General features: G+C 39.1%; 1 protein-coding gene across 1 annotated transcript in view; it reads right to left on the bottom strand.

Moving 5' to 3' along the window:
• The window catches only part of THADA (THADA armadillo repeat containing), a gene marked incomplete at its 3' end in the record, with an annotated part of 166,742 nt that overhangs the window by 15,786 nt on the left and 130,932 nt on the right, over window positions 1-20,024 (bottom strand). The window contains exons 33-35 of the mRNA XM_081998208.1: window positions 19,290-19,362; window positions 16,258-16,402; window positions 12,973-13,104 (exon numbers count right to left, since the gene is read on the bottom strand). Of these exons, the coding sequence (XP_081854334.1) occupies window positions 12,973-13,104; window positions 16,258-16,402; window positions 19,290-19,362 (350 nt within the window). The remainder of the gene's footprint in view (window positions 1-12,972; window positions 13,105-16,257; window positions 16,403-19,289; window positions 19,363-20,024) is intronic.

Here is a 20,024-nt window from a genome sequence, read left to right as displayed (position 1 = left end):
GTCCACATGAGCATGTCTTTAACACAGACATACATGTCTTAACATAAGAACTCTTTCTGTCTTTAACATCTTATTTTTCAACCAGCATGCTTCAAATGAGTTTGCTTCAGGAAAGGCCATATTCTATTTCACCTTGCCACGGATGGCACTAGCTGAGCCCTCACCACTAATCATGAGATTCAGGTAAAATCCTCTGATTTGGAGAATTTAACTTTACTCTGCAACAGACTTCCACAGTGTCGCACAGATGATCATGCCAAAAGTTAGAACACATTGCAAACGAAGGCAGCTAAAAAGCAAGGGCTGCCTGTATTGCCTCTACTAATTCTACGAATCTGAACTGAAGCCACTGATGTGCTCTACAGACCAGCATAGAAAAGAATTCAGTTCATATATGTAAGTACTATTTCACCCTAAGATCCCTTTATCCCTAGGCTGTCCTTACACCCCAGTGTATTTGCGCTCCAAGGGCTGTGCCGACCTTGCATTAGGGGAGCATGAAATCACCGGCTCCAAAGAATCAAGTCCTGTATACTTTGGTATATAACCCGAGAGACTATCTCCCATCTTGATATGATCGTGCCTAATTAAACTAATCTACGCAACACACATCGCTTTAGAAGGAGGAAATCAATATTGGGAACATCTTTTCTGAAGGACCCTTGACTGTTCATTAACTCAAGTTTATTTGATCTCTAGCCTTCAGAGAACATGGCACATAGCTGTTTCCTGATGTTTCTGAGAGGCAGTGATGATGGAATATGGGATATTAGTATACTGTATTGCAATACAGTAATTTACTTGAATAATTTGCATTTGGGGAATTTGCATTAAAGAGTAAAGATATTCTGCAATTTTAATTCTTAGTTGTGCTTCTTAATGCCTGTACATTAGACAGAATTTTCAGTAAGTAAGAAGAAATTAAAAAGAAAAAAAAATCTATCTTCTGCTGTTTACAGCAGAAGTAGGTCAAGTTGAGCACCTAAGTGTAATGGTCTACAGTCTTGAAGTTCTAGTATTACAATATACTTCTGGAATCAGGGAAGGTTGGTTTTGTTTGCATAAGAACTTGTAAGTAAAGCAAGGAAAAGTCTACAAAGTGTAACTGTGGCCTTCAACACAAACATGAAATCAGTTTGTGTGTGTCTGCACGAGCGAAAGTAAAAGGGTAATTAACATAGTACATGAAAAAAATGAATGGGTTTTATTAGTCCTGGTAACAAGATATCGTAAGGCTAACCTCCACTGTGATCAAGCCAAGTGTATAACTTAATCAAGACCTTCACTACAGTACTTCTGTTAACACTTTCATCTTAGCAGTGGGAATTATTTAAAAAACCGTTTTCCACTGCTAGCATGACAAGGTGATCATTAACACAGCACAGACCATGCAAAGGAACAAAATTAAAAACATGCGAAAAGTGGCATTACACTGGTCCTGTAAGCAACTGCCATAAATAATTCTGCTCCTCAAAGTGATTTCAACAGTCTTGCTCTAAATCTAACAAATCAAAGCCCTTCATAAAAAAATCTAAGTCTCAAAATTTAAATTTCTAGCCTTCTCAAGGATGTTTAACTTGACTTTCTCATGCATGAGAAATCAATTTGTTCAACCAAGCCAGTTCCGAGTTCCCCTTGTAAGAGCTCGTTTGGAACTGATTATAGAAAAAAAAAAAAAAGATGTTGAGTTTTACACATCTTAGGTTTTGAAGTTAAGAGCCCATTGTGTCCCACAACTGCTTGCCCCCCATCAACACCCCACGAATTAAAGCAACCAAATCAGTGGGAAGGCTATGGCTCAGGGAATCAGTAGTACAATAAAAACATCTTTCATTCTAGGGTGCTGCTTTGACTCTGGCACAGGTAGGTACTATCTTGGTCATTAAAAATGCTGAGTGCCGACTTACATGAAAACAAGCTGGTGGTTTAGGTTCATTTGCAAAGGTATTATTTATATTCCCTACTTCACTCTCACACACCCCCCGCCCCCGAAATGAAATTCTGTGTGCAAAAATCTGCTTGCAGAAATGCATCATCTCCTCATTCTTGGTGAAATACCTCTCAGTGCTAAATGACATTACAAACAAATATCCGTATCCTAAAAGCATGCCTTGAAATGAGGCATGGGCCTTGCATGGGACAAATATTTTGCACAGGGCTCTGCACAGGTTTTCAGTATCATTCTTGAGAAGGTGATATGATGCAAAGGGCAGAACAAGAGGAGTTTGCACCATTGATACGTGCTCAGTCTCTGCTGCTGAAAGACAGAGACCTTCATTCTCCACAACTGTTGATTAGAGTTTTCCATAAGCAAAACATTTATAAAAAATAAACTTATTACTCCCCATAGAATTATACATGCACTTAGCATATATTTTTGTATTCTTTCTATGTATAATACAGATATTTAAATTAACATTTCATATATTTAGTTTAAGTATGAACACTTTACAAACTACATGTTTACAGTACTGAGACAGGCTTTTGAAGTTTTGCACATTTAGGGCTATAAGGTAACAAGGGTCTAGAAATCATTCACTGAAAACTTGTAAAATTTAGCAAGCACTCCAGCCCATCATGTGATTTCAGCAGATATCCCATCTCAGCCTTTATAAAGAATGCCATGTGTGTATGGGTGTGCCTACCCAGAGCTCTCCCAAATCTGTCAGGTCAGAACTTCCCAGATATGGTTCTCAACTAATTAAACTAATTAAACTTCCTGAACATGAAGGATTCATGGATTCATTTGGTATTCAGGATACCAAAAACATCAAAGGTGCCGGGCCATACTCATTTGGACTTCTGCATCTTAAGCAATCTGAGGAGTAGAGGGGTGGTTGCAAAGTTTTGGTAATTAAAGCCTTTTTGTGTACAGTCCCAGTTAGAACAGCACCATGTTTGTTCCAGCTTTCACCTGTGCCAGGTGATGAATGATTGAAAAATTAACACCAACTTCCACATCCCAGTTTTCAACCATGTCTAACCCCTGGTTGGATGCTCTGAGAAACTGAGCCCCCTACAAAAGGAAATCCTCGTCTTTAAAATTTTATGCAACTCCCTTTCATTCTTCCAGTGTTGTTCTTTCCCCTATTACCTTTGGCTCAATTCCTAGTTATTAAACAGTTCTTCTTGAAGCAACAGGATTTCTTTCCCACTGTTGTTTTTCTGACTGTTTTGCAATGTAGCTTTTTTTAATACCTGTCCTATGTCAAATTACTCAGGTCTGTAGCCACTGGTCTTTCAAAAAGAAATCTCTTGGGACAGCTTTACCCTTTCAATGCAGCAGTGAAACAGAAGGAGCAGTACTAATAAACTCGGAGAACTGCAGCAACTAATCAGGAAAAAACAATGCAATTTTGTACCCAGACTTCATTTTTACAGATGAAGGACAAGCTTATATAATAACAATATTAATTGTTAACAATAATAACAATAACATTATTATTGCAGGTTGCATTTCAGCTTCTTTTAACCAATAAAATTGTGAGTCCATTTATTCAAATAATACATTTGACCCTTGGTATAACAAGAGACCAATACAATAACAAAATGTCGTACAGACTGTAGGCCAGGTCCTGCAATCTTCGTACGTCATGGAAGCTCCATTATGTCTCTAAATAAATCTGTTAAAATCATATTTCAGAAGTCTAGATATGATTAAAAAGCTGAACATTTTTGTTGATTCTTAGCATGCCCATAATTAGCAATGCAGAATGCCAGCTCTATAACAAAAAAAAACCAAAAAAAAAAAAGAAGAAAAAAGAAACCAAACCAAGAAAAACCACCAGAACTCTTCATGACCTAGCTGTAAAAACTAGTCAGCATAGGGCGGGCAATACAATTTATTTTCACCTGGCATTCCTTGACATTCTTTGACTCTCTTGTGAAGAGAGTCCTTCTGTTCCAAAGCACAAGCTCTTCTGCACTTTGAGCTAGTTCAGAGAAAGCATGAAATAGCTCAAGAATGTGATCAATCCTTCAGTATTTGTTTACTCCTGGAGAGGCTGATTTTGCATAGTTTACTGGCCTGGCTTGCAAAACTATTTTTTCAGTGAACACAATTAACACTGCTACTTCCTTTTTCTATAATCAATCCAGGAGGAAAAAACAAGCCAATAAAAGATACACATGCAGATCTTTTTTTAAAAAACAAAAACACAACCACTAAATACCATACTCAGAAATAAAGTGCAATGTTTTAAAAGCAGAAGACGACCAAGAGTGGTGCTATTGTGCTTGTATCCAACGGGCACACATTTGTTAAGCTAACAGAGACAACACTTTCACAGCATGTACCAGAAAACCTGGTTTCATAAGCTTAGGAAGTTTCATAAACAACTGCAAGAGGGTGTGAATTCACTTTGTCTTCAAGTAAATGGTTTTTCATTAATATTTTACTAAGACACAAAGACTCCAAGCTTAGTAGGTGAGCTGTGGATAGCAAACAGCCTTCCTCTACTCTGGCTTTGTGACTGAAGAGAACTGGGGTAAGAAAAAAATCAAAATACAAAGGCAGACAGTATATGCAGTGATGGGTCCCTGTGCCCAAAGCTAATTATCAAAGAGTTTTCTTAAAAATATTTAAGCCCATTTTCTATCTTTGTCAGCCAACTTTTTCTCTGTATCTAGGGACAATAGCTAAACATTATTCAAGAGCCACCATTAAACAAGAAAAAATCATATTATGAATGCAATCTAGAAGACCTCAATTACTTCCCAATCAGATCTTCCAGAAGTTTTCATAATAATAGGAGATATTTTTAGGGTATAAAACTAGAATGTCATATGTAAAAGAAATATTACTACAAAGACCCAAAATATACCTATTAGAATAAAAAAGATACAACTTGCCCCCAGGTCAAATCTGCTCCTGAAACAGCCCTGAATTTATTCTAGCAGAGAGACCAGATGAATTAATTTACACTCCTAGACCTCAATCCTTTCATCCTTGCAACTGACCTGTAATTGTTACCTTCTTAGAACTATTACAGCAGATGTAAAAAACCCCAAATTACAGCTTCTAGCCACACTAAGTATTTCATAATCTCTCCCACGTGTCATTTTGCTTTCTGGAACAAACTTCTTAAATGTAAGGTCACCATAGTCATCAGGTAGTCACCAACTAGCACAGGTATTTGCCATCTATTTAGTTAGCCAGGATTTAAATGGTCGTTGTTACACATTTGTCTCCCTGCATGAATCCTACTCTGTGCATAAGGAAGTATTCACCATTAAAAGCACAGAAGGGAAAAAAAGATGCAGCCTGCGGTATTGTCGCTTATGCAGAAGGCTGAACATTCAACATTTTAAGGACAATGTTGTCCTTTTCCTCTATAAACCCCATTCTACTTATGATCCTACAATTACGGGTAGCGTAAGTACATTATCGGTGATGCTACCTTCCATGGTTTACAGTACTTTTCATAATGTCTAGTGCACTTCACCATGCGGAGTGTTCTAGTAATTCTTGGCAGCACACCCACTGCCTCCCTTGCTAGGACCTGCTTCAGAGGATTCGCAGAACACGCACGCAGCTGTTTGACCTTTCCTCCTGTCCTTAGCATGCCTTATCTAACATCACTGGAAAGCTTTCGCCACCTTACAGCGTCTCTGAATACTAAGTCCTACACCATGTTTGAATATAGTGCTGCAAACTGCTGCCACTACTTTACACCTCTCCACTGAGGCTGCCAGAAGTATTTCTGTTAACATAGGCTGTTACATAGGCTCCATGCACAATCTTTTTAAAATAAATTTCATTTGTAGAAAATCATTTCGTTCTGCAACAGGAGCAGCTCTGCTTTGCTGGGAGTCTTTTCTGCTTTTGATTGTATTGTGTCTTTACCATACTCTCTTCTGCTTCTGCCTAGATGGGTCTTGTCTATGGGCCTTTTCTGCTTTCCACCACTTAAAGGCCATTTGGATAAATGCCACCTCCCATTTAAATCCTAACACTCAGCTCAAAAGACTCCTTTTTCACAGCAGGCTTAGAAATCCAGTTCATTTTTAGTGAGCTGTGCATCTAGTTACCAGAATGTAGTTATCAAGACGACTGTCAAAGCAGAAGAAATCCTGGAGCTGATCCCAGAAAAAAAATTTCATCAACCTTCCTTCCACTTGTCCCCAGTACACAAGGAACACAAACATGTTTTGGCTAACAAGATTAGTGGTTTTCCATTAGTAACCCAGATGATGCTGTGAGAACTTCTGGACTGCTCACAAGCAACCCGTGCCATATCACAAGATCTGACTGGGAGATTCTTCTGACCAACAGATTCCAAAATTACAAGAGACTCTCAAGGTAGCTTGAAAATCATGGATGGCAATAAGTACTTTAAAAATGTGTTTTCCAATTTGCTGTTTTTTCCTACCCAGGGCCATAGGAAAGACCTGAAATTGATCCAATATTGGGAAGCTCTTAACTTTCCACACCATAGCAGCTAATGTCATGTATCTAGAATGAAAATGTTTAATCTTCTGCATGCAGCTGCAACCATCCATAGCACTACCAACCTCCATTTTCAGGCTGCTCCTGAACTGACAGCAGTTTCAGCACAGCTCTTTATACAGACAAACTCTGACTTTGTGCTTTTTGTAACCCTTCCATCCACTCTCTAAACAGAAAAGAAATTAAAATCTCTGAATAGAGAAAAAAATGCACAAGTCTGACTTACATGAAGAAAAGGAAATCTATCACCTACGATCCTGCCACAGACTCCAGTTAATGCAACCTCACAACAGTTTGCATGCATGCAGTTCCCTAGTTTATGTTCAGGTAATTACCACTTATTTCTCAAAGCCTGGCAGCTGCCAGAACTGGTTTTAAGAGCCACAACTAAAGGAGTTGTTTGAGGCCTCAGAGGTCTATTAGCCTAACCTGAACATCAGGGCAAGTCATCCAGTGCATGAGAAAAGTTGAACCCTACACATTAATCTCTGTCCAGGATCAGAGTAACCTGACACTTGTTTTATTCACCAGAGTCTCCCCATTTGCCTCACTAGAAGACTACACCAACACAGAAATAGAGAAAAAAGATGGTGACTGTGTCCCCAAGTTTGTCAAGAGGATGAATACATTAGTCATATGAAAAGGGAGAGTTCTGAACATCTCTCCTTTATTAAAAGAGAGAGAGAGACGGCGACTTACAACTTGCACACTGCACACAGCAGTGGTGCACAGATTCTAACCCCCAGTTACTTTCCATCTCCAAGCCATGACATGGACTTAACACTTCAACTAAACAGTTAGCTCTGGGGAGAAGAGGTTTAACTCAACATGCTGACAAACGAAAGCTTTAAGAAATCTATTTAACGCATTTACCCAATGGTAAACATGTGGAAGAAAAGCTCCTTTTACTACGGCCAAGGTTTGCACGTACTTTAAGTAACAGTTTGAAAACAGTTTTCAAATGCCAGCAAGCCCTCGAGGCAACAATTAAAGTAAAATATCTTTCTTTACCGTTTCCTGTGCAATATGTAGGATGCTCATATCACGCAGCTGAACGCTACCAATGACAATGGCATTTTTAGCATTTTAGGTTTGCCCAACATTTACTCTTAGCTGTTTCACTAGCAACTGGAGCAGATTAAATCTGAGTCACTTGTCCTGAAATACTTCATGGATCAGTCATAAAGGACATTTGGGGTACAAGTTTTGGGATCACACCAGTCACCCATGATTTGCTGATATCACCTGTGGTGTTGATGATGAATGCCAGACCATTGTGCTGCATTAACATCACACAGACTGCGTTATCTCTTATCTCTCACTCAAGTGATTTACTAGATCTTCTTAGGGCACATATGTATGAAAACTTCTGCACAGCTTTAGGTTCACTGAGGGAGATTTTTAGAGGATAGGAACAAGAAACATAAAACCAAGCAGAATTTCTTCCCTCCTCATCTCTTTCCAGTGTTAATACAGTCAGTCTGATCTTCTCTTAACTCCTCCTTTCCTACCTCTGCTAAGGCTTATTTACCCCTCAAAAAAAACCCCAAACACATGCAAATAAGCCTTCTTGCACACACCTTCCTGACACAGACACATACTCTAGATTCATGAAGAAGCTTATTTTGAGTTTCTTCATGAGTATATTCATGATGTGTGAAAAAAAGAGAGGTGCAAGAAACAAGCAGCTTTGCTTTTCTTCATGCCAAGGAGGCAGCATGGATCACAAAGAGAAAGGTTCTACTCAGTCAAATGCTAAAGCCTAGAAAGGAATTCAAAGTCACCTTGAAAATGTTTTAGTTCTTTAACTATTTTTTCTTCCCCTCCTGCCCCCAAGCAGCACATGTTAACTTCTTCCTTTACTCACACTTGTACTCTTTACTCAATAAGCAAAATAAAAGTTGCTGAAAGGCTCCTACATGCATTTAGTCTGATAGAGTAAGATAGGGCTGAGATACTATGGGCCACTAAAACACAGGTCAATACCCAGCAATGAAGACTTCCACAAGAATCTCAACCCAATCTGCTCTGTAGAACAGTGCTGCCCCCTTCCCAAGAGGATGCCCTTCACATGGGGGAGTCAACTTCTTTAAAGCAGCCAGCTAATAATGGGGTTTTTTGTTAGTGAATCAAGAAAATTTGTCATTTTCAAAAGTAGACTCGATCAGGAAGGGAACACCCATCAAGTGAAGAAGAGCGAGTTTTGCACTGCCTTTTATTCAGAAACTCCTGACACGAGAGTATCATCTATTACTTATTTCTTGCATGTGAAATGGGAACAGAAGGAACAGGATTAATATATTTGAATTTTTGGCCAGTGTATTAAATCAGCGGTATGTTCAAAACTGACTTTATCATTTATAGCCCCTATCCTATTCCTGGAATTACTCAGGAACTAAGGGAAATAACAACACCACCACCACTGACTGATTTTCAAAGACGCTTACAACGCGTGCCGTGACAATGGTGCTCAAGAGTTGGCCATTTACCTAGCCTGTGCTGCAGCCACACAGCTTCCAGTCCGTCAGCTAACTTGCTCATCTCCACGCTATGCTGCTATTTCACAATAAATGTAGCAGAAGGTTCCCAAAGGCCTAAATTATACTCGGGAAAAATAGTTAGGCTGCTAAATCATTCAGGCACTTTCAAAAGATTTACTCAAGTCTGTGAATCTAATTGCTCATCTAAGCTCGATTCAGCTCAATTTTAAAAATCAGCTAAATGGGTGTTAATGCTGACAACACTAAAAATGCTCTTAAATCCATTTAAGGTTAATTTGGTAATTTACCAACATAAAGGTTAAGCTGACTAAAGGTATTTTTTAACATAGAATTTTATAGAATTGCACTGGCTTAGCTATAATAGTAAAAAATAGTTTATTCAAACTTCTCCAATACTGACAAGCTCATAGCTTTACTTAAGGTAATGCTTCTCTAGATAAAAAAAGCAACAGAAGAAAATGATACCAACGAATACACTTTTTGTTCTAGCACTGAGTTACTTACTTGAATTTTTCAGGATATTCAGTAAAGCTATCATCAGTAGAGAAAGAAAACTATTTCCCTGACTTAAATGATCGTCTTTCTTGTAAAGGGGTGACCCTCTTGGCTAAGAAATGTTGCTGTGAATAGGTCTAGACTTTACACAGCCATGGGTCACTAATTTAATTAGATTTCAAAGCAGCTATTCTACATTTACACTGAATACAATACTTCCTGTACCCTCCCTCATACTAAAAGGAATAAAACAATCCCCCAGAAGTTTACACCTCAATGCATGAGGAAACAACAACAAAGTGTACATACAATACCTTGAGTTACAGATGGGGTTTATATTGTTCAAGTTATTAGAAAAACCTTAACTACCTGCTAAGTTGGTATTTTTAGTAGAAAAAACAAAAGGTTTTCTCCTTTCTAGTGAGATAGGATTCTGTTTGACCCGCTCCGCTCAGAAAGTTACTGCCAACCTCAGCAACTTCCCGTCCTAATTATGAGCTTTTACACATATTACAAAATTAAATCAAGCTTCCCTGTATGAATAAAATAAATTTTTAAAATGAACTTTAATGGTAACAGTGGAAGTCTTGCCTTCCATAAAAAACAGTAGGTTTTGTAGAGGTTTTCTTGGGGAGTGGGTTAGGGTAGAGCAAGGATAGGAACCCTGCTGCATATCAGTGTTTGGTCTTCTGAGCTTTTCTCCTTTCAAAGGAAAACGGGGGCTGCAATTTTCACAGGGTTCTTCTTTGTTACCCTGCATTTCAGACTCTGCAAGGTTACTGCTCTCATAATTTGAGTGACCTGAATCTGTGTGGATTAGTTACGTGAGGAAATTGGGGGGTTTGCCCTCACTAGAAGCCACGAGGGAGTAAACAAGAAAGCAAGTTCATATTCTCTTCCAGAAGCTCACATAACATTTCACAGAATTACACGAGACAGGAGCTGTTACTGGAAGTGAAGCCACACTAATAGATGGGATCATTTGCCTCCAGTTTCACCATCTATAAATGACCCGAAAATACCTATTATTTGACACTATCATAACTGAAAATACAGTTCTTCTGTAGGCAACTACAGCCTACTACCTTACACACTCTTATACAGCAAGAGAGAGAATTTTGTGAAGAGTGGATATAATGATGCTAGTGCAAAAATTCCTGGCAAGTCTAGTGCTTGGGTTTTGTGAGCAGCATTCCCACTCTGTGTACGGCAAATTAACAGCAGTGAAAGGTGAAACACACCATAACTTATTTCTACAGTGCAGTTATTTCTGGAAATGTAATGGCTACTAGGACATACAAATTTTTGATGCACAAATGAAGCTGAAATTATAATAGTCTCTTTACTCTCCCATGTTAGCTAGAAATAAAACTGAAACAATTACAGAATGTATGAAAATGGGTTTCTAAACAGCCATTCCTCTCTCCGATCTCTTGAGTCATCTTTCTTTCTGAACTCATGATAAAACTGCTGGGCCACAATACTTATTTGTCATCAGATACTGGAAATGAAAAGTCAGTCAATGTAAGATATTCAGCAATTTGTTATCAAGTAACAGGTTTAAAAAGAGCTGTTTTATGGCTTCTACTGAATTTCAGCATATTAGTATAGTTATTTTAAAATCAGTGCTGTGATGAAAGAGCAGACTTTAATGGTATGAAAACTGAGGAAAAAGTAAGTAGATATTTGAATGTAACTTAAAAATTGCCAGGACAGAGAGCACTGGTGATGCATGAAATGTCTAAACCCCAGACCCAAACATACTGCATACTCTTATGTGCACACACAAAGAAAGGGGGTAAGTGGGAGTAACAAACAACATTCAAAGGTAAGCTGATTTTAATATGGTGGTAAACAAAAGCCACAGGGGCAAAACTCCTGCTCCCGCAAAAGCTAGAAAGCAAAGCACAAAAAGTGAAAGGAGATTAGTGGGGGGAAAAAGAGACCACAGGAAGGAACAATAATGTAAAAAGGAGGCGGAAAGAAACGGGATTCTGTCATTTCAAAAGCAGCGTTCTTTGCTAGTCACAGATGAAAGACTGATTTCACTAAAAGCAGTTTAGGTGAAAGAACAGGAGGCACAACTAAGTATAACTAAGGGGTTAACATAAGTCGGGGGGGTGGGGGTCCCTATCCTAATCAGGAACATAGCAAATAAAACCAATTATGATGTTATTTCCTCAATTATGTCCACTTCTGCTTTACAAAGTGGTAAGTTATAACAGCAAGTGCTGATCTAACCTTAGTATTAATTAGTAGGACAGAGCCCTAATCCAGTTACAGGGCAACATCCCTTAACACAGGGATACAGAAAGGAAGAAGGGAGAAGATACAAGGAGCCAGAGAGAAAATCCAGCATTGTATAATTTCCAGAGAAAGTACCATCTTGAGGCATTTGAGAATGCCTCGTAAAGGTCATCGTCGGGGCCCTGAGGCACACATACGCAGCGCCTCGATACTCAAGAGAGCTGTAGCAGGGACTAGATAAATTGCCAGAGCTGCAATGACAGTGCTGGAATCAGAGCAGCGGGATTTACAGGAAGATGAAAGCTGTCCACCGTCTGTAACACATCCCTCCCTTTTACCTTCTCCTACCCCATAGCACCGTGCATGAACAGTGCCAGCTCAAAACCACATCTACCACATGAGCACATTCCTGGCTATTTCTATTTACAGTAGTGGCAAACATACATTTTCACTGCCTTTTCTTATTTTTTTTTAAACCACAGAGCTGCTTTATCAACAGTCTAGCAGGAGTTCACATGGAGATGGCCAGCTATTTGAACTGACTGTAGAAGAGTTGGTACAGGTGTTACTGAGTAGCATAGACCTGGAGGGACCACCGGAGAGAGATGAGCTTGGTAGTGAATTCTAATTTATTCACAACGCATGGAAGAATGCATCAGCAAAGACTCTAAAAGTATAACACATTAATTAGTTAAGCTTACTCAAGTTTTGTGGCTATTTTAAAATTAATAGGGTTGACTAAACTAGGGCATGCAGACAAAAAGACCCACATCCTCCCTCCAAAGCACCGTGTGGGTGTGCTGAGAATTGTCTTTGTTGATCTGGATCTAAATGGATTTCAAGGTCTAATAATGAATCAATGAGTTGAATACTGTTTCGTAGATTCCTATCTCTCTGTGATCAGGCTATTATAATGACCTGGAATTTAAAGAGTGTCTTCCATTGTGTTATATTAGACCAAAGCTGGTATTAAAGAACTTTCAAAATATGAAATTATGTGGTAGTTGACTCATCACAACAAGAACCATAAAGCTGAATACTGCTGTTGTCTTTTTTACATACCCATGTAACCATATGCAAATTATACCAACAACAGTAAAAGCAAAATAATAAAGCATGGTGGGTGTCAAACATCACCATTTGCTGTTACCTCCCATGGTATGTGTTTACAAGAGATGCACTGATCACTTTACATTCAGCAAGAAGTTTGTGATGAAAAGAAAAAGACTTTTGCCTCCCAAGTATCCAATAATATTTAAAAGTAAAGAAAAGTTAACATACCTGTTCCTTTACTGCTCTTTTTTTCAGACTGTGCCACTTGTATAATCTCAGCAGCAGCATCCCTTACTACCAAATCTTCATTCTGCAGCAGCAGAACCACACATTTCCACACAGCAAGGGTATCAGACAGTCCTATATTTATGGAGAAGAGTTAGAATTCCATTTCTTACATGCATTCAGAGAAGTTAGAGAGCTCTGTTTCCACACACAAACACAATAAATGCAGAGAAACACTGAAACACAGGCAGGAGAAATGCATTGGCAAACCACTGGGAAGAAAACTGGCAACATGAGCAAAATGGTTTCTGCGTGTGTAAACTTTATCTAGGTGGTTGACTCAAACTCATTGGTTTAAACAGTGGTCAACAGATAAAAGAATGGACCTCTCTTAATCCAGGTTCAACTTTAAGTCATGGGTGCTCTGAATTTTCTACAATTTCTAGGAGTCCAGAATTCCTCTTTGGCAACAGTGAAAGTTTTGCCGCTGAAGATTGATCAGTGCACTGTGATCACGGATTTGCTGTTGCTATCTGGCTGGAGCAGGGGCTGCCAAACCAAATTATTGTCAGATAGATACTGCCAGTAGTGCTGGCCACAAATGCCATCCCCTGCAGGAAACTGCAAATGATCCCTCCCAGGGACCTACCTGTCACCTATTTCTCCCATATCCACCTCACCCCAGCACTTGCCAACATGCCCCACCACCCTTATACCCACTGTCTGTTGGAAGCAAGCCAGGTTTAATCCATGGGGTAATTACCTGCACACAGTTAAGACTAATCGGAGATAACCTGATAACCTGTTCACCTGGTAAACCCCAAATGAGCAGACCCCACATACCACCCCAGTGGCAATTCACATCTCACGAGCCATATTCCACTTGCAAACCCTTGTGCCATTTAGTGGTGTCACATTAAGGATGACTAGCTGAAGTCACAAGGCTGTACGCATAGGTTTGCTGGGGTACTTTTCATCTGACTTTTCAGCTCTCGTTGAACAGCCTCATTAAATGAACCCACTGGAAGGTCTCCTTTAGAGGCAGCCAGCTGTTAGATACTACTTTCTGGTGACCACAGAGAACAACGGAGTTGGTGCTTCATTGCTGCGCTGGTTTTCTTCAAGCATGTTATCAACAGCTCTATCAGAGATTTGTATTACAAGGCTAGCCAGACAATTAACTGTATTTCACTGCCTGGCCAAAATTAATTCCTTGAGGCTTTGCTACACAGGCAGAAGAAGCATTCCTGTATTTCATGTAACCTCCGTATGTGGGAATAGCATGGAATATAATTATTTCAGAAAGAAGTTCTGTTTTTTCCTAGCATGATACACCCAATAATGTTATACCAGCACAGCTAGGGCAGAATAATTACTCCCTTCTGGATACAATGGCCGGCTTTCCCACCTAGACAAGTTTCTACTGTATCTCCAGGAAAGGTAGAAGTTGGCAAATAGATTTTCCAGAAAGACTTTTTTTCTGAACCCTCAAGAAACATGACGGAGAGACGATGGGGCCATCCAGAACATACCAACTGGCATTCACCCTCCTCCTCTTAAGAATATACTTAACGGAAGCTTATGGGAATGACTACAACTCCATTTCATACAACCACAATTTTCTTTAACTTCTACTTTGTACTATACGTGGTCAAGCAAGCTGATGCAGAATGAGGCAAAAAAGTCAAAGCTGTTTGTGCGCATAACCCCCTTAACTTTAAGGGAATGATTCTGGGTTTATATGACTGACTGTAACAGATCATGCCCTTGATTTGCTAAACTTCTTATTGCAATACTTGACAACTTCACAGTTGTGAAGTACCCCAGACTGACGATTGTAGGTATTATGAGGGGTCAGTACTGCATCTTTCTTGCCCAGGCACAATTTTCAGAGCCAAGAATAGGTTCAGATAGTTTGCCCAACCCTGGGGGCTTTTCTGCTGTGATTGGGTTTGGTTTGTTATTTTGTGTTGTTTTGCTAACATTTTAAGCAGGATACAAAATGCTGCTATTTTTTGTTTCAGACCTTCACATCTGCCCAACTGCAAAGCATGGACACCAGCAACTGTTCTGACGAGATCAAAGAGGAAACTGTTCTCCATCAGCTACGGACCGGATCCAAACGGTGACAGATGAGAAGCACAGCATTTGGGAGTTTTTCACTCCAATACCTCTCCTGTCTTCGTTTGATATAAAATGGTAGTGTCTGTCCTACTAAGAGCTTTAAGTAGATGGCAGAGGTCAAGATCTCCCGAGCTGATACTACAAACATTTAATAATACCATGTCTACTTCATGTAACAGATTTAGCTCTGTTAAATGTTATCAATACCTCTTAAGAGACACATCTCAAAATAAATAGCTGACTTTTTAAAAACACCACTATCTATAGTTTAAGAAATACTACCATCCTCCTTGTCTAACAAAAATTTGTATCCTGTCCATGTAAGTGCACTTAAGCTACTCAAAATAAAAACATTTGCATAACTACACTGGAATAAAATACCACAGAAATGAAGTATTTAAAGCTGCCTGTCTTGTTCAGGATGCAAAATAATTTCTTTATCATCTATCACTACCTATTTTTGCCTATCTCCTGGCCCCTTAGTCACAAAATCCTCTTACTCGCTGTTCACCACAGGCAAGGTGCAGAGGAAGGCTAGAAGGAAAAAACTAATGTCTTCTGCACAACAGACCAGAAAATTTCACACAGCTTTGCCTCTCACTCAGTAATGTGCACTTGAAGAAGGCTGTGTAGGGTTTTTTGTTTGTTGGTTGGTTTTCTAAAGAGACAATCTAAAAAGTTATCATATCTGGGAGGTATAATGTGACCCAATTATTTACCATTCTCATAGTAGATCATGTCCCTCATACTAGACTGAACCATTTAATTTCAACATTCAGCCAGTACAGTTTTGCTACACTCACAGTGTTAACCTAAAAGCATGTCCACATGACCAACAGAGTATTTCAGAAAGATCCCAGCCAGATAGCAATTGCAAGCCAGTAAATCTGTACAGCAATGTTTAGTAGCCTGGAGACATAACAGCATCTCATGTCCCCCTTCTGCAGAGTTATTGCAAGAGGCTCTGCACATATGCTTTTTGTACCAGAATTTAAATAAGTCTGTTTAGTACATTAACTCCAATTAAAATGTTCAAAATACCCCATTTGATGTAATTATGTGTTTTGACTGTGTGTAAATATGTATGTGTACAATACATTTTAAGTCATGTATTAATGGGTATCATCTAAAAAGATGCAGAGAATTAATGTTCAAACTACTCACCAAGAATGAGCTTCTCATTGATCAGAAGAAATTTTGCTATACTTTTAAGAACTTCAGCAGCTGCTAACAGCATCTCTCTCTGTTGCTCATCTCCACAAAAATAAACTATCAGTTGAACCCATTTTTTCAGGACATCATCTGAAATCTGAAGGCACAGAACACATACAAGTATGATGTATAATCTGATGCTACCACTCACCATCACATTAAAACATGGACTGCCAAAGGCATACTACTCATCAGTAAATGCAATTTTTTTTTCCCCAAAGTGGTGAACCTCAGATGTCCATTCAAAAGTTGGCTGACTATGTCACAGATAGCTAAGATGGGAGACTTTCTTTTAGTCAGAGCAATATTCATAGGCAATTCTCTTGCTCTTGCTCTGTCCCTTCACACCAGACTCACCAATGACCACACAACTTAAAGCGTGTCCTCAGTTCTTCTAAACATGCAAGCCAAAGACAAATATACTGGACTATAACAAAGAGAAGCAATTCTCAGAAGCATCCTACATGTAGACCCATACACACATTTGGAAAAGCAACTTAGAGCATATGAACCCATAGCATCAATCTTAGGGTTTGGTAATGATACGAAGCTTGGTAAAAGGGTGAATGCAGCTCATCTGTCTCCTCTGCCGATACTGGGGATGGAATTTTTTTTTAATAAGACTGCCGAGATACCTTGGGTTCTGATACCATGTGCATTCAAAACACTGAAGGAATCTCCATGTTGGCTGATAGACAGCAAAGCTCATTGTCCTAAAACATGAAGAATTAGAAAAAAAGAACAGGAAAAAGAAATTTCCTGTTCAAATAAAACCAGTTACCAATTTTTGGAAAATATTTAGTCCTCAGACATAAGCTAGGAAACCTACTACTTACTAATAATGGGAAAAAGCTTTGACTCTTTCCGATGTGTAGTGATGGCTACTGGATTTTTTGTGGAAAGAAATAATGTGCACTTTATCCGTAACTGAAATAGTGCTTCCAAGACTTGTCAACTCTGATCTCCATTGGGACAGCTAGGCCATAACAGGGAAGCACAAGTCCTAGCTTCCGTAAGTGACCAAGAAAGAGCTGCGATTACCTGCAAATGCCACGCTCAGGAGGGCGGCGGGTCAGTCAAGGTGCAGGAACCTCAAGCGCAGGTTCGATAACAGAACATGCAGGAGGTGGCATCCAGGCACAGCCACAAGCAAGCATGTGCTACAGCCATCAGAAGAAAGCTCCAGAGGGATGGAAAAAAAAAACCAAAACAGATTGGGACCTCATGCACAGGAGAACAGGAAAAGCAGCACCAGCTCAACCTGGAGACACTTGAGGTATGTACAACTAATTTTTTTTGTCTCCCTTCTTTCCTTTTTTACTTATTTTTAATTAAAGTGAAAAACAGAACACCCAAATAAAGTAAGGAAAAGAACCAGTGAAAAGATGAGTCGAGTTAAAGGGAAGAGAAGCACAGAAGGACTCACTGAGGGATAAATGAAGCTGTGGTCGTACTCTGCCTCATTCTGCATGCTACATGGCCAGGTTATCCACACTGCATAAGGGGACAGAGGCAGAGCACATCCTACGGATTCCGCAACAGGCTAAAAAAAATAAAAGATCTCCCAAGATGTTACAATTACTCAAATTTTGAGCAGACACATGGAATATGTAGAGAGACAGAACTTGACTTTTACCTTATGGAAGAGAAACAATCCCTTCTACCAATCAAATACTGAATGCAAGCCCAAAGAAAGAATTTAGATGGAAAACTGATGTACTTGGTCTTTTACAAAGCAGAAGGCACCCTCTGTACAGATGTCAGATCTCACATGACTTACATGATTATCAGAGAAGGTTGTTTTAGCATTACTACAGTTAAGATTGTTAAAGCATTTTTCATTAATTCCTCTTTGTAAAGTAATATAAAACTTCACAGCAGTAACATGTTCCACGTCTACCTGTGAAACCAGGTTTATATAGTTATTTTAATGTTTAAACTTGAAGTCCTTGCATTTTGCCTTTCTTAAGCAAAAAGATTTAAAATCATAATTCATGTTCCAAATTCTTCTGTGCAAATCTGTGGCTTCCTTTTTTTTGTTGTAATGAGACAAAATTAGTAGCACACAATATGAATCAATTCTGCTGCACATTCTACAAAAATAGCAGCTACGTAAGAAAAAAAAATATCTTCATTTTAAAACAGATCATGAGAACTGTCTATTTTTAAATATCCATTAAATGTTTTTTGTGTCTTCGAAAGCATGCAAAAAAAATTTTAATTGTCTAGCACTAAAAGCTGCCTTAGCACTGCTCTACGCATACATAAGTGACATCACAGACTGACAATATAAAATCAAAAGAAATCTGAGCTAGTAATTTGTGCTGGTATAAATCTAAATTAAATAGTCTATAAACAGGAACGGCAAACACAGAGCCTTGAATTTTACAAGGGTTATTATATTTACTCTAGTGTTTTAAAAACAAATTTTAAGAGGAATTTCAATGAGAAACTCCACGCAGACAACAAGCTGGTGTGCTCAGACAGCGATTTCAGGCTGCTTGGCAAGTTCACACTGCCCACAGTGGAACTTGCACCCAGCTTGCACCCAACCACCTCTTCAGCTTCTTGCCTTCCCCTCGGATCTGCTCTCCTGCTGGCTCCCCAGCAATCAGAAACCACAACAAAGCTGCGCTTTAGTAAATGGACTGGATTCAGTACATGCGTTAATCACCGTAGGCTGATTCTTTCCACATTATAGTGACTATTTTGAATGCTCTCAGAAGTTGAAATTAATCCATCAAAAAAATTTACTTATGTATTTAACTTGAAACGACTTTGAGAGGGATATAGTGAAATGATATTTATGGCTGTTTCATTTCAGAACGTGGCAGTATATTCAGAGAGGAAGACATAATGCCAGAAAAGGTGCAATCACCCAAGAAAACACAAGCTTGGGGCTTCTGTCTAAAAGAAGCCATGTTACTCCAATCACAAAAAACCTCCAGAGTTGCATAACTGCTAAGAAGCTCCATTTCCCTTACCTGTTCATGGTTCTGCAAAAGATGGATAACCAACTTGGAGGCAAATTTGAAAGCTATGCTTTGAACTTCAGTGCTGAGAAAACAAGACAAAAGACGTATCAAAAAAAGCAGCTATTTCTGCCATCATTTAATCTCTAGAAGAAATCCAGCCAGTTCTTAATTATTTCTGATTATCACCAATGGGTATTTTGCAAGATGAGCACTCCAGAGTTTTTACATTACTGGTCTTGGTGTTATTAAGTTTTTAGTTGATATGCAAATGAACATGCTCTTACTTTCACCTTTCTCATGTTTATTTTCTATCTACATACTTCCCATAGAAAAACACCTTTGAAAATGGAACCCAAGTCGAACAAACCAGACATTATTTTAAATGATAAACAAAAGCATCTCGTCAAGCTGGTGTTAAGCTCCAGGAAAATCCCTTCTCCAGCTGCTAGAAATGTTACTAGTGCAGGATATGCCAACCGCCAGCTCCTGAGCCTCCATGCTACCCAGCAGGGTCTAAGGATGCAGCTCCTGAAGGGCTCGTTTCACCACAGGGGATGGCAACACCTGATCAGTAAGGTCTGCAAGTTCAGCTATTTCCCTCTAACAGCACCAGTCAAGGTTATTTTACAAATCTCGTATTTCATTCCAGAAATAAACACTGCACATCATCATTTAAACTTGAAAAATGTAGTTCAAATCAGCAGCAAACGTGCACAGCTGTAAGATGCTGTTCTACACCCTATA

The sequence above is a fragment of the Phaethon aethereus genome (genome assembly GCF_964289735.1).
Source record: "Phaethon aethereus genome assembly, chromosome: 3".
In the NCBI taxonomy this organism is placed as follows: Eukaryota; Metazoa; Chordata; class Aves; order Phaethontiformes; family Phaethontidae; genus Phaethon; species Phaethon aethereus.
This window is presented reverse-complemented; position numbering and strand designations above follow the sequence as displayed.